We start from the raw sequence: 16314 nt of genomic DNA on the forward strand, positions 1-16314 counted from the left end.
ATTCCATAATATATATATATATATATATATATATATATTTATATATATATATATATATATATATATATATATATATATATAGGCTATATATATATATATATATATATATATATATATATATATATATATATATACATTTTGATTTCATGGTGACTTTACTAGAAAGTCAATATTCCAGATATTTGGATAATTTGCTTTGGCTTTTGTGCCGTAACAATATAAAAGCCAGTTATTTGACTTTGGAAATGACATGCTGCAATACTTCACCACAAAATTCCTCGTCAGGTCGACCAAACGACCCCTGGCTTACTAAAGAGAACCAGTTCAGTGACTCCCAAAGGAAGTGCCACAACATTGCACGCTGACGTCATCACTGACTGCCACGAGGTGAGGTGAGACCGCAGCACGGCTCTTTCACGGCAAGTCATCCGCCGAGCTGACACGTAGATCAGCGTTAAAATACAACTGTACTCGTTTGACATAATATGAGTGAAAACGGGCAAAGTATCACGAGTTTTTCAGTGAGCACAGCTTGGGATTTATATCGTCGGGTAGCCTATATATTGTTATATTACTTGATAATAAACCACGTCTATGCAAAACGCATTCTTTATTTCTATTCTCTTTATAATAGGCTACTTGAAAACGCTAATAAATGTTGTCAATACTCACAAACCCTAGTTCACAGCATCCTTTACTAACAGAGCTTATTTATAAATAAAAATAACAATATAATAAAAACTAAAAGCCATAGAAAAGCATATATATGAGATTTAACGTTGGGAGTATTTTTTGACATTTCAAAGAATTTCTGTCCCCATAATAATAGATTTACTACGAGAGCAGGTCGCGCCTTCTTACATCCGCATTTGAAGTTCTGAACATCAGTCATGTAACCTTCCGCCTGCGGTAGAAGTGCTGAGGCTGGGACCGCCGCCATTTTGAATGTCTGGTCCGTTCCTCCTTCCGTCGATTGAGAAGATTGCACTTGTTTTCAGGTATCGTAACGGCTGGTGAGTCGAACCTTATTTTAACAGTTTAAACGATTTCATTTACGACTTGTACGTTCTGAGCTGGCAAGCCGCTCGGTTTTATTAGGGTTAGCTAGTTTTGACTCTGTTCTGCATAGGAAGTGGAGCGCACAGGCTAAAGCTAAAGCAGCTCGCGAGCCTCTCGCTCGGTGGCGGCGCTCTGCGCGTGCACCGGGACGCTGTCATACGCTCGAGCGCTAACGGTCGCCGCTCGCTAAACTATCATTCTCGCTGTATTTCCACAACGACGTTTCGCTACCGGGCGTGAAATTCCAATTACACTGTAGTTTATGAACGTTTCAGTTGGTTTAAAGTAGAGGTGTGTGTTTAATCCTCCGTCAAACCGACGCTCAATTTGAGGCCTGACGAGATTCCAGTCAGTCAGTTAGCAACGGACACGCAGCACTTCATTCACCGACATTACGAAGGTATAACAGCGGTACTTAATACTTAGTAAGGAGTGATAATATTCGTCAAAAGCACTGAAATGTACCCGTTTTTTAACCATAGCGTAATGTCGTCTCATCTCAGTGTTTATCATTTAGCTTAGCACTAATGGCTTGACGTTATATAGCGCAAGGGGATGGGTCTAGAAACATAACCTTAAACAATCTCTCTGAATACGACAAATAAAACAGTCATGGTGGAAATGAAGTAGTGGTACAGGTCAAGAATACGAGGTGTATGATGCCACTTGTGTGTGTTTTAGACTTGTTTAGTCACCAGGTGGCTTTGAGAGAGATGTAAATCGTTCTTGATGTTGTACGTTAAGTTACTCTAGTCTATAGTATGTTGTTAATGCTGTTTAAAGTGTGGTCTCTGTCATATCTTTACACCCTTTTGCTTGTGGTGCATATGAATGACGTGTTGGCATCTCTTCATTGTGATTGTGAAGTAACGTTAAGGTTACAGATATAAAGGAAGTGATCGTCTGTAAACGTGTCCTCCCAGTCACTGCTGCAGTTTGCATGATTCCTAGCTTAGATTTGCATTCTCTGTCCACGCCAAGAGTTTTCTTTTGTCCGTTTTTTTTCTTTTTTGGATAATGAATAATTTAAAGGTTGCAACTAAGAATTCATCAATGTGTTATTAGACTCTTAAAGGTTTAGTTCACCCAAAAAATATCCCACAATTTACTCACCCTCAAGCCATCCTAGGTGTGTATGACTTGCCTCTTTCAGCCAAAAAATATCCTGGTTCTTCCCAGCTTTATAATGGGAGTGAATGGTACTACCACATATTTTGAATACCAAAAAAGCCTCCACCCCTCGTAAAAGTAAGCCATACGGCTCCAGGGGGTTATTAAAGGCCTTTTGAAGCGTAGCGATGCCTTTTTGTAAGAAACATATCCATAAATAACTTTATAAACTATAATCACTAGCTTTCGGTTTCAGCCGTACCCAAGTCAATTTCTGGCGGAAGAGTGACCTTTGACCTGACGTGTGACACAGGATGTAGGAGTAGCGTAAGCTTAGGTGAGAGTAGACTCCTTTTGCGCTTCAGCAGGGCAACAAACTCAAGCTACTGCGACATTTCCGACTAACTTAAACTCCTTCGACATTTCTTTTCAAAAATTCTCTTTTTAGACTTTAGACAAATTTTTGACTGGTGTTTTGTTTTGCTCTATCCTCTGCGCTTCTGCAGTCGTCAATACGTCATTGGCCGAGTTCAATTTTCATCCGGAACTCTGGAAGCCAGTGATTAAATTTTATATATACTTAAAGTTTGTATCAGTGATTTCAGGCCCCCCAAAAAATTTATCACTTTCATCTAATCTTTCCTAACGATCCGCTAGCTGCCCGCCCCATAAGCATGCCGTCAAAAAACGCATCTCTGTAGGCAGCCTAGGCTCTGAGATCTGCACACAAAAACAATTGGTTTCACCAACCACTCAAAACCAAAACAAATAGTGTTCCAACCAATCACCGACAGGGGGAGGGTGTTGTGAGGTTTTGTGCTCATGTACGGCTGCACGCGAAGTCGGAGCTGAAGAAGAAGCTGGCTCAAAACCTCACAACACCCTCCCCCTGTCGGTTGCCTAGGCTGCCTACAGAGATGCGTTTTTTTGACTGCGTGCTTATTGGGCGGGCAGCTAGCGGATCGATAGGAATGTGAAGGAAATTAATAGATGAATGTGATCATTTTTTGGGGGGGGCCTGAAATCACTGATACAACCTTTAATAATTATAAGTTTATTTATACTTAGTAATAGCCACAACTTCTTCATGAATCTTTCAAAACGTTGCATTCAAACATTTTCCATTTTTAAAAATACTTAATTTACAAATGAAAAAAAGCCCAACATAAATAAAGTGCTAAGAATTAAAAGACATCCGTCAGAAATACAAATGTCCATGATTGCTGTTCACGGTCACTATTTTCAATTAACAACACCATTTGCTTACAGGTGTGTGAGTCTTGAAATGTTCATTCAGCAGATTAAAGTGGTTGCTTGAATATATATATATATATATATATATATATATATATATATATATATATATATATATAAATGAATGAATGAATGAATGAATGATAGTCAAACTGTATTGTAAATTGGGTAACCATACAGAGACCGTATCAAAGATAGTGGTGTCCATAACACCAGGAAGTTTGTTTACATTTGACTGGACGTTATTCAATAAATGTGTCCAATCACAAGTTTATTCATCAGATGTTTTAAATAACAACTGCTTTAAAAAGTGCAGAGAGTACCAGATCTTCGGATGAGCGCAACTCATCATAAGATGAGATTGTCATCCGTGGAGTTGACAGGTTCTTTTTGTTGTTTTTTTATACTGTAAATAATGGACAACGCAAGCCGTTTTTACCATTCTTTACATTGAATTAGTATCCTTTTCAAATGTTGATAAGAGTCCCACACTTAAACATTGGTTTGTTTGTTCTCATACTTTTATCTTCATAGCTTTACTGTAGACATTTATCCAAAGCAGCACTAGTTTACTGGGGCAGGTCACCAGTATTGACGCTACTAGTATTTTTATTTATTTATTATTACTACCAAATAATTTACTGGTATCTTTTTCAATTGCATGTGCAATTATTTATCTGATACTTGTACTTATTCCATTAGTAACTAGCATCAATTCAGTCTGGTTATGCTTTGCTACTTAATTACTAGTAACTAGTGATGCACTCAAATTTCTGCATCTGAAAATATATATAATTTTTTTGTTTTTTGGTTTCAGCCAAAATAGTTTTGAAGGGCTGAAATCATTGATTTTAACAGTCAGTGCTTCTCCGTTGATGCATTTTGACTCCGTCAATGTCTATTTTGTGCTCACCATGTGGATTTCATGTAGACATATCAGCAGTGTGGGCGCACTTCGCCATGACCAAAAATGAAGCTGAAGCTCGTTGCAAAATAACTTTAATACCACTGGTTTATCACCTGAGAATGCAACACCTTGACCAGCAGAGTTAATTTACCCAAATGTAGTTACTGAAACTTTATTTTTGTGAAATGAACTTTTCTGTCACTGTTTAAAACTGTTCTGAAAGTCTGCTTGCTATATATCTTCTTCCTTAAACTGATTTGGTGATGCCATTTCTATTTGGTTTAAATCACTGCTTATTGAAACTTGTTCTCCAGGTCGTCTCCTTTGGGGATTGCCTTTTTTTTTTGCTCTTCTCCTGGTTGCTAAGCACAGCTTCCATGTGATCAGACGTGACTCTCTGGAGGCAGGTGTGAGATAAAACCTAGCTAGACTCTATGTTGAAACTGAGATCATTATATTTGGTCTTGTTACCTGAATTCAGCTCTCTTAGGCTCACAGTTTAAATGATTTAGAAAAATTGTTCACGTTGCCATTATCATAATCTGGCACAATATTACCATATAGCTACATATACCTTTAGGTTTTTGGATTATCATCATGTTATTGCCCCAGATTAGGACATATGGTAAAATATTACTGTAACACGTACTGGAATATAGCCGCTTTTGTGGTTTTGGCTGATTCTTGACATTCAGCTAAACAGATTGAATTCTAGAGTCAGATTTTATCAGCACACCTGAAAGTCCGCAACAAGGTCCGAACCAAAGTTCATGTTTTGATACATTTTATACATTTGGTTTGGTTTCACATTGCAATTATGCGAGCGCACTAAAGAACTTTACATGACATACTTGCGTCCTGTCGTTATCATCTATGTGGGCTGCATCATGACATTGATTGGTTTGTATGAATGGACGTGCGTCTGACGTCAGCGTGTTGTTATTTCGGTGGGTAACTTTGACAAGAATGAATGAACAGATGCATATCGTTGCCACTATACTGTTATTATTACAGCATTACTCCCTGCAGCACCTGCAGAAGACTGCAAGCAATCCTGCGAGAACCACTGTAACTTCCTGTAAATGGTCTGAAAGTCAGAACCATACAGAAAATGCTTTCACACTAGAAACGAACCAAACCTTTGTTCAGTTTGATCCGGACCGGGACTACCTCTTTTCGTCTGACCAAATTTCGTCTGTTTGGTCCGGGGGAGGTTTCACACCTGTAATTTTGACAAGTCAGAAAATCTGGACCAAACAAGATAGGTGTAAAAGGACCCTTAAACTGTCTATTCAAAGCTGAAAGGCTTCCCCACTCTTCACATCACCAGTTTACCAGAGTCTCCCCAAGTTTGCAGTTATATGGCTTTGGCAGGAGACCCACAGTGGAACAATACTCTTTTTATCCCAGGACTGGGACGTATGGTCACGTAAGGCTGACCACAGAGAAAGTATTTTGCTCTTGAAGTATAAAGCTTCCCCACCTAGGGTCACCTTAAGCCCTCTATTGTACCGAGTTTGGCTTCTAAACAGCGAGTTCAACCTGGAGCTATAAGCGGTTCCCCTGTACAAAGAAAGGTTGCTTAAAAAGCAATCCTGCATTATTTTGAACAGTTTCTTTGAATGGCGTTCTTCCTCTCTCTGTCAAGGTGGATCATAAGGCATCACATGATTAAGTGGCTAGGTGTGTGTAGTCATGCTTTCTTATTCCCCATAAAGGGAAATTCTTCATCCATTCATCTGTTCAGGTTATGGCAGTACTGATGTCACAATACTGAATGCTGAATCATTAGTTGTCGTGATGAAGCTGAGGATCTGTAGCGTTAAGGCATAACACTGCAATGATTCACCATGTTTGTGTGCCAGCTCTTTAGATGAGGAAAACCCATCATGTTTCTCTCTCTCTTGAACGCAGACTGCCATTACATTTTGAAACCAGCGTAGCTCAATGGCAGGAGCTGTACTGGGAATAGAAAGCAGAAGCAATTTTTGTTTTTGTCTCGCACTTTTCCCCTTGATTGATCTGCCTAAACGGCATCATTTTCAGGAGTAGGACTAACTCATCTTCACTGTGCAAACTATGTACAGGGGCAGAACAGGGCTTAGGAGCGAAAAGACAGCCAAATCTTTTGATGTTGGTCCATCATAGTTCTCTGCAACACTAGACAGATTTATGTAACTTGGATTGTTTGTTCTACTACTTTTATCTTCATCACTACAGTTCACTTTTTAATCCAAAGCAGCAATAATTCCACCATTTCCACAGTCCACTAGCAGCAATATGTCCTTATGTGCTGTTCAGTGCACAAAGCAGTTGAGTTTTCTGAGTAACTCTAGTTCTGAAACCTCTTACTGCAACCTCAATCTACTACATAGCCATAGTGTTAATTCAGCCAAAATTGAAAATTCTGTAATTTACTCATTAGGGATGAGCACAAGTACTTGGACATGACAGTGATCATCGCTTTCATGATCGATCATCTCTGTGGCTTTTTAAAAAATATATATATTTTTTTTCTGATTGGTTATTGCTAGCATTTTGGACAGTACCCGAAGTCTGATTGGTTCGCGTTAGTACCGTAAGCTGCCCAGACGGGCAAAATAAAGTGAAACCATGGATTTGAAAGTGGTTATCAGGGATATTTGATTACTCATAGGGTGTGTCATATAGAATGGGCAATGAGTTCTGGTGTTCATTCATTCTTCAGCTTCACCTCACAGCTATCCCTGTTATTCCCGACTTTTCTTTTTCAAAAACATTGATGCATTATTCATAATCTACTTGTTTTATATTTCTAATCATATTTTCACATTTTGATAGACTTGTTTCATGCCATATTTTTATTTTTCAACATTCATTTTTGTAAGAGTGTTTTGAAAATATTTTTCAGACACACCCCGCCCCGACTACTCATTTTTGAGACCTATCAGTACTCGAAATGAAACATTTACATTCACTACCTGTTATATAATGGTGTAGTTCCAGTCTTGACTTCTGATTGTTAAATGCAGCGTTCCACATCCACTAGCCTACATGTCATGCCTAATCACACCCTTTAGCTGTGCTTATATTAACGGTATAACAACCTATGATGCCTTGTGTTGGTATGAAACCTGTACATACAATGAACTTTACTTGCACAATTCATCTGCTTAAATAGTGAAAACATTCACTACACATTTAAAGCAGTGGATGTATCAATTTTCAAAATGCAATTTTTGCATTTCTTTGAAACTCATTGTATTGCATTGGCACTTAAAATGATAAATAATACATGCACACTTTATCATTTTGATGCAGTTCATTAATTTGATTTGATTTAAATAGGCAAATTGCCTATGCAGAGATCCACCCCAACCAGACGTGTTTGCAGCTTTAGTTAAGCCGAGGCTGCTAATTGCCCTTAGCCTGCATGTCATCTGCATAGAGAAGTTTGCTAATGCTAACATAGTGCCAAGTAAGCTGAAGAGGCACTTAGAATTGAAGCATCCCTTCCTCAAAGAAAAAAAGACTTGGCTTTCATCAAACTGGCAGAAGACCAAGAACTGTGTGAAGGCATCTGACATAATACAAGAGGCTAGTTACGTATTTCTTGAGCTTATTGAAGTGGGGAAAAAAATTGATAGCTGGGACGCTGGTTTGATTATTTTTTGTTAAAAACAGTCATTTTGAGGCGTTTTGGCTCTATTTACTTAGTGTTTACACAAATACACCCATTCATGCCTGTTTTGACTAATATTTAAATGAACACATGCCTGTCAGTGCTCATTTTAACAACCTGAAAGTCTTGTCAGCAAGTTGTCACTCCAAATTTGAAAGCCTTTTTAATGTTCTTAGATCAAATTACATTAACCCCACTCATACCTTAATGCTATTTTTTTTTTTTATATATAATTATGCATTTTGCTTTTATGACCTCATATTAATTGAGAAACAATATGGAGTATTTTTACTTTAAAAAACTAATTTACCACACCGCAAGGCCATTTAAAATTAACTAGTGAAGACAAAGGTGTTTAAAAATGGTGAAATGGTCACAGGACCAGGGAGATATATATATATATATATATATATATATATATATATATATATATATATATATATATATATATATATATATATATATATATATATATATATATATATATATATATATATATATATATATATATATATATATACTTACCCTTCATTTCATTTTTTAAAATGTCACATAAACGTTGAAATCTGAGAAACAGACATTCACCAAAACAACAACATCCTGGATTTATTATTACTGAAATACACTAAGATCTATCATAAAAACCACACCAAAACACAAGATAGTCCATTTTACAATACACCAAAACCCATTTGGCTATATACTTTGTAAACACGAGTCATGAAAGCTTTTCATTTCCTCCAACAACACAATATTAATAATAATAAAAATGATATACCAAATAGCAACTTCAGTATGTACATATGTAGCATATTTAAAGTGTAACAAAGACTTTGAGCATATTCACAATTAAAAATAGTTGAAGGCGATGGATCTCGGGGTGATAGTCATTTATAAATATAGCCTAAATATAGCCGTTTATAAATGCACAACCTACACATCCCAGCATAAACTCTGCCACTACATTTTGTTAAAGCATCTACATTCACAAAGCACTGTTTATTTTAACATTACATACTGTACGTGGGATTTGGCATGGCAGAGAGCGTGCAACGAACGCTCCCTTTTCTCTAAAAAGCTCACTCGTCATTGTTCATCGCAATCTCAAAATTCTGTTACAATAAATGAAACTGACTTGTTTGTTTTAATGAGAGGATATTTGCACTCTGAATCCACTCACCACTCAATGCCAGATTTTTTTTTCAGTGCTAACTTAAACACCTGATTGGCCATTGCGTTCAAGAAATCAACAGATATGTTTGTGATTGGCTACATTGCTCAACCCTGCAAAAACACATTGTAAACAGAAACCTGTGACGTTCTTCAGAGCGCAAAAAAAACTGTTTTGCAGGGAAGGTAAGCCTTGCTCAGCCTTACATACACTTTCTAATTTCTGATTCATATTTCTGAAGATAGTTATTTAAAGTTAACGTTGTAGAGATTAGTGTTCCTGTGAGCTAAATGCTTCTGAAGACATTTCGTTATGGAATATGTGAATGGCTAGATCCACAGAAATATGTTTGTTTTTATTTTTTGATTTCAATAGTAAGTTTGCTGAATGACCATACGATTAGGGGGGCACATTGTGTCATCTCATTAATTTTTATAGAGTAGTTTTACATTCATCATAACAGTAAAAGCAATCCTGAATCCTTTTTAGAATTTTTATCCAAGGCAAATCTTAAAAACCTTAAATAAGCTCTTTTATAGTATTTGAACTTGTTACTTGCCATGGAAATTGCCAAATAAACTGGCATGGCGTTAAAATACCAACCAACCAACCAATGATGATGATAAGGGAAATAAAAATGATGGCAAGAATATTGATTTGTTGCGTCATTTGTAGAAATACAATTCTTTCTTTGAAATTTCTCTTTTGAAAACCAGAACAAAAATATCAGTGTTTTTAGCTAAACGGTGAACTTAAGATAAGGGCCACTGCATGTTTTATTCCTTGAAAAAACACTTTGCTTTTATCATTTCGTGCTTAATTGGACAATGACATTGTGCATTTGTCATTAAATGCACTTCTTTGCACTGTCCATCCATTCACGAACATAACTTCTGTTTTTCTGCGGGGAGATGCTGAGAATGTCATTGTTTAGCAAGTAATTACTGTAGTTCCTTTCTGGCTCGAGCAGCTTAATTAGGTGCTACATGCTAACAGATTCAAGTGCGGGGTTTCTCTGTGATGGAGAGCCAAAAGCAGCTCTCATCTCTGCATGGAGGAAGGGAGGAATATTAACTGTGTGTGTGTGTGTGTGTGTGTGTGTGAGATGGATCTCCTGGTGTGATTAATGTGCATTATCAGAGCAGTAAACCACTTGAAGTGCTCTGTCTTTCTGGTGCCACTGATTACTTACTTTTGCAACTTACATGTAATTACAAGGTGACCTTACGCTATGCATACACTCCATCACTGTGTTGAAAGGCACTGCTCGTTGTGTGTGAGGTGAAAGTACTGTAACGCCATGTCCATTCAACCTCAGTCTGCAGCATGAGTCATGATGTCTGTTTATATGATCCACGTTCATATATTTAACTGCTCTTTTTGCCACAAAGCTGTCACTGCAGATCCTATGACGCCTTCCTACAACAATCCAGAGAGGTTTTCTGAAAAATGAGCCTTCTCTTTCTATTAGCAGCCCAATTTCACTCCCTCCATGCTAATATCCCTCTACTTCTCACTGTTTATGAGCTGAACATCAGTTTTCTCCTGTGTGTGGTAGGTGTAAATGTGACCCTTCGCAGGGAGTTTGATTGACAGGCGATCTGACCAATCATAATCTGCCGAATCCTCCATTTTGTCAAAGCAGTCAGGAGAGTTAGTAGGTTAACGTTGGAGGATTTGAACTTGGAAAAACGGTGTGTACTGACGTCTTTCAGCGGTTGAAACAACATTCCTTCTGATGTTCATTCATGTTTATTTGATGCTATAAATTAACTAGAAGGAAGAGATGATCGGTTCACGAGCAGATGTAACTGAGGCTCTACAGCGATCTGTCATGACACATTAAAGAGCCACAAAACAGTATTTTTTTTCTTTAAAAAATGACCAAAGTTGAGACTTTTTCATGTCAAAAGAAACCTGGTTTGTCGGTGCGTTGTCAGTGTCCTCTTTCCTACGCGATGTATTTTTCACTCTGTGTGAGAACATGTGTGGCATGAGAGCGGCATGGCTTGTCAGACATAGCAACGGTAACTCTTTGCGAACAGTCAATTGCATAATATCCCCTTTCCTGTGAAGTCAAAGCTTCTTTCCATCAGCCTTTTTTTTGTTTTGTTCGCTCCAGATGTTTGTGTTAGAGCTGGATTACTGTTGAATGCTGTAGAAATAGGCTCCTGCATAGGCAGTCATGTAATCTTACCAGTTTTGTTTGTGCTCGCTTTTAATTTTTAATCAGCCTGCCCTCCAGTGGATTGAAACCTGATTCTGTTGAAGGAATGGAATTTCACATGTGATTCCACCTGCTTGTGTCTCATTGGCTGATGAAGCTGATTATGGCCATACTCTGATGTCTGCCTTTTCCAGACTGACTGTTCCCATAGAAAAGCTCACCTCATGTGCTAGTCAATAATGAGATGCCTGGCGTCTTTTGGGATTCTTAGAGCTCTGCAGAACGACTGATCAAGAGAGTGCTCTAGGGTGTTGTGCTTAATTCATCTTGCAGTGCAGGAGCGATTTCCCTATTTACATCATTATCATGGTAACGCTTCATTTAGACAACCGATTGCACTATTAAAAAATCTATTAAAGCTAATTTACTGGTTAATATCATGAGAAAAGCATGAGTTATATAAGCGGAAACATTATATATTAAGCTTGGTGTCTGAGTCTGGTTTTTTTATGTATTAAATGGAGATGTACAAAAGTGCATATTTTAAAAATCAACTAGTGGATTGCCTGAATGACTTAAGAACAACACCCTGTATAATTAGGCTTGTTTTAGATTCATCTGGACTCATTTCTTAGGGAGCTTTTATATAAGACTAACTAAAAGGAATGAAACCAAATGCTGGGAACTCTAGATACATTTTCAAGTTGTGTTATTGTAACAACATTTTAAAACAAAGCAGACCGACAACAGATCCAACACATTCGCTAAAAAAAAGTCGGCCTGAATGAGTAGATCTGTAGAAGTGATGCTTTAAAGTAGGGGTGTAAACCTACACTGGTCTCATGGTTCGATTACGATTATCATGTCATCGATTCAGTTCAATTCGATATCACGATGCACTGCATCCTCAATTTTCAATTTTACTTCAAAAGTGATGTGTGTGCGTGAGTGTGCTCGCCTGTTCGGGAAGTCACAGTGACAGAAACAGTGACATTCCAGACAGTTTAAGTTTCAAGGGAGTAAAGCTTGTTTATGCCATTAAGAAAAGGAAAATCTGTCAAATAAATTTTGTTTAAAGAAATGTTACTTTAAAAGCAGCGCTCATTAATCAGTGTATTATGTTACCATTAAAGATGCGCGCATCAACCGTCGCCGAGTCCGCTGTTGAATGTGACGATCATCCATTTATAATCACGCGTAACAACACAGAATAATTGTAATTTGACCATCGGGTGTGGATACTTAAATCAGAGAAAATTATTGGGGCGGGTGGATGATTTATTTTTGGCTGCGGATTCGGCGTTGGAGCTCATCCGCTTACTCTAAAGCAGTCAGACTCTGCCAGGCGTTAACAGCTCGGGGTGAAAACGGCTAACGTGGTTTATCAGGTTAGTGGCATTACCTCCTGCATATTCTATTTGTGCGTGACATGAGCGCACACAGCGCGTGTCTTCTGCAGATCGTGCTTACCAGGTTGTTCATAAAAGCCGAAATGTGCCCAGATGTAGGCTTTTAAAGTAGTTGGAGCATTTTTAATTTTCTCGCACTCGCGTCTCGCCTCCCTCTGCCAATGTATGCTACCGCAACAAAGCACATACGCGACAAATGACATCAGAAAAGCATCAGTACATTATAATCGGTTATGGTCTATTACTGAACTGATAGCGAATCGTCCTCGTCTGCATCGCGATGCATCGTAGAAACGATTAATTTCGACACCCCTTCTTTAAGAGGGAATTTAATGGTGCAACTTTTCAGAGAGGGGTTTAGTGTGAAATTGTGTTGCTTGCTGTCAAAATCTTATGATCATAAGATTTCATGTTGCTCTGGCAAATGTAAAAATGGTGTAAATCTTCATTTGTCTTTGTGGCACATATAGGAGCTACTGTGACATTGGCTGACGTTGTGCTTTCATTACAGAGGATGCCAGCTCCGATCAGACTGCGGGAGCTGATCCGGACAATCCGGACGGCCCGAACCCAGGCGGAGGAGCGAGAGATGATCCAGAAAGAGTGTGCTGCCATTAGGTCCTCCTTTAGAGAAGAGGACAACACATACCGCTGTAGAAATGTGGCCAAGCTGCTTTATATGCACATGTTGGGCTACCCAGCACACTTTGGCCAGGTGAGAAAACGGTGTTTCAGAAATTACAGGGTCATCATTGGAATCTTTAACCCACTTTAACCAGACAGAATTTTGCAGTGTTTGATGGGCAAAATCTCATTTTCAGCTGGAGTGCCTGAAACTGATTGCATCACAGAAGTTCACAGACAAACGAATAGGATACCTAGGAGCCATGCTGCTTCTGGATGAGAGGCAGGACGTCCATCTCTTAATGACAAACTGCATCAAGAAGTGAGTGAGCAGAGGATCTCATCTTGTCTCAACACTTCCATCAATCACAACTGGCTGTGTGATGGGTGGGAGTTTAATATGACCGTTGTAGGTGGAGAGCGTAAAGTGCTGGGTGATTGGAAGCTGCTTCCTGAGTTTGATGGCTTTTTTAAATGGCATCTCTTTCTTTTCCATTTAGTATTATATCAGTTCTAAAAAAAAAAATTAAATACAAACCAGCACCCTAAGTTATTATCATTATCTCTTTCTTCAGAAATCAGATTTTACATTAAACATCAAGTGGCAACCCAACGTGATGCCACAACTGAGGCTGAATAGGAAAATGTAAAATTTTGGTTTCTAAACACTTCTTGAATCTGGTACTTTAATGCTCTCAGCAGCCAATAATTCACATTGTAGTTTGTAGCATGAAAAATGTTTTATGCTTTTGGCTTTTATCCACAGAGACTTGCATTGCATTCCAGTTATACATTTTGATCAGTTTCTACAATGCCTGGGAATTAAACCCATGACCATGGTTGCTAACACCATGCTCTATTGTTTGAACTACAGGACATTTTTTTTTTTTTATAAACCTTGAATAGTTTTTTTTTTAATCATGTTGCCTATTTAATCTCATTTAAAATGAATGACTTTGGTTGCTTAGATGCTGTCATTTTTTTACCAGATGAATTTCCACCCAAAAAAATAATTTGATTGGATCCGTAGCATTTGACATCAAGATATGGGAAGCGTTTTCCCTCCATTTTAAAATTTGAATCATTTTGCTGTCCTAACTATGGCCATATTGATTTATTTGCGTTGTTTGTTTTTATTTCTTGCCACCTTTGACCCATTTTTTAATTGCCCATTGGTTAATAATCACTGACTTAATGATTTTATACATTCCTTATGTTCTCTCTGCAGTGACTTGAACCACAGTACACAGTATGTGCAGGGACTGGCCTTGTGCACCCTGGGCTGCATGGGCTCATCTGAAATGTGCCGTGACTTAGCTGGAGAAGTGGAGAAACTCCTCAAAACGTCAAACTCCTATCTGAGGAAAAAGGTATTTCACACTCCTTCACAGCTGAACGTGGACTTCATGTCCAGTTGGATGTCGAGCTCTGAATGTGTGAACGGTTTTGACATGATCTCTTTGCCCTCAGGCAGCACTGTGTGCGGTTCACGTCATCCGCAAAGTCCCAGAGCTGATGGAGATGTTCCTGCCAGCAACAAAAAACCTGCTCAGCGAGAAAAATCATGGTGAGAGCTCTGCTCCTTAAACTTTCCCATAGGTCTCATTTTATAGTCATAAAAATGAATAAACAGATAGATCATTCCTACTAAGCAATACATTTTCATCATCTATGCATTAATATATTGGATACATCAATGCTTGTTGAATTAAAATTACTGTTTCTTTTCTTTAATTGCGAAATTACAATTTAGTGAATATGGAGGGGTGAACTTTGAGTGGATGCTGCCAATTTGTTAAATGTAAAAAATAGCAATTTCTTTCCGGGTGTTTTTTTCTAATTAAAATGTTTGAAGCTTACTTTGTTTAAATTGGTTATCTTATCAATTTAGTTTTTAGTTTAGTATTTAGTTATTTACTCTGTCCTCAATATAATTTTCCATTGCTTGTCCATCTCTTACTTTAATAATCAAACTCCACCATCGTCCTCAATGAACAGAATCAAACAAAATTACAGGAGTATTTTTTATTTAAAATATAACTCCTAAATTGACACCCTCGTGTAAAATTACTATCAGTCCCCAGTTCAGAAATGGCAAACTAGCTTTTTATTGTTAAGAAACTAGTTAATTTACATTCAGATTTAAATCATTCTTTCACATTAAACAACAACAGCAGAATGTCAGTTTGTTGTTCATTTTCATAATGTAAACGAACTGTTTTTGGGTTGCTTATGAGTTACATAGAAGAAATCAATGTATTGTTCTGTGTTTTCTGCAGGAGTTCTCCACACATCTGTTGTTCTGCTCACTGAAATGTGTGAGCGAAGTCCTGACATGCTCTCTCACTTCAGGAAGGTACATAGCAAGCGTTCATGCCTTGACCTTCACCAGTCACCTCTAAAACTGTTTATGCACCACATCAGCCACTCTGAGACAAACACTCTTATCTGTTGCTGATAGCGTTGACATGACTACTAAAATGAGACTGTAGTCCTTTGACTGAAATCTGGATGCTTGTCCTAGATTTAGCTGCAGGTGTGTTTATCTCACTGGGAGATGATGAAAAAAGGGTTGTTCCTCTGTATATCTGCTTCTACTCTTCCCACCCCTAGCCAGATCTACTGTGCCAGCACGCCCACCTCTCATGCTCATAACTGTAGCATTATGTTAAGCTCTTCTCTGAAAGTGACTCTTTTTTCCAATTCCCCCCTAACATCTACTTCATATTTTTTCTGTCATTTGTCTTTGTTACAATTCCTGCATTGTATTAGAATGAAAAGGTAAGAGGACATTCTGGTTTCATAGCTGGTGCATGCTCTTAAAGAAAACAAAACAGACTCATCTTCATGGTCACTGTAGATGTAGTCCTATTTTTGGTTTTGATGTACTGTTTATTTTGCAATTGTCGTCATTTAAGTGTTATCTTTTGTTTTTATGCAGGATTACGTAGA

At 38.0% G+C, this 16314-nt stretch overlaps 1 protein-coding gene across 3 annotated transcripts in view; it reads left to right on the plus strand.

Annotated features, from left to right (window-relative positions):
* Positions 1-890: 890 nt before the first annotated feature.
* Positions 891-16314, plus strand: part of ap1g1 (adaptor related protein complex 1 subunit gamma 1) — a 33913-nt gene continuing 18489 nt past the window's right edge. For 2 of the 3 annotated variants that reach the window (XM_084107600.1, XM_084107602.1), the window contains exons 1-6: positions 891-1013; positions 13250-13453; positions 13560-13684; positions 14591-14732; positions 14833-14929; positions 15642-15718. In XM_084107600.1, coding sequence (XP_083963726.1) covers positions 13253-13453; positions 13560-13684; positions 14591-14732; positions 14833-14929; positions 15642-15718 — 642 coding nt within the window. In that variant the 5' untranslated portion in view covers positions 891-1013; positions 13250-13252. The remainder of the gene's footprint in view (positions 1014-13249; positions 13454-13559; positions 13685-14590; positions 14733-14832; positions 14930-15641; positions 15719-16314) is intronic. The other variant, XM_084107601.1, reaches the window with a different exon arrangement.

This window comes from Abramis brama (assembly GCF_963993115.1).
Source record: "Abramis brama genome assembly, chromosome: 3".
Classification (NCBI taxonomy): domain Eukaryota; kingdom Metazoa; phylum Chordata; class Actinopteri; order Cypriniformes; family Leuciscidae; genus Abramis; species Abramis brama.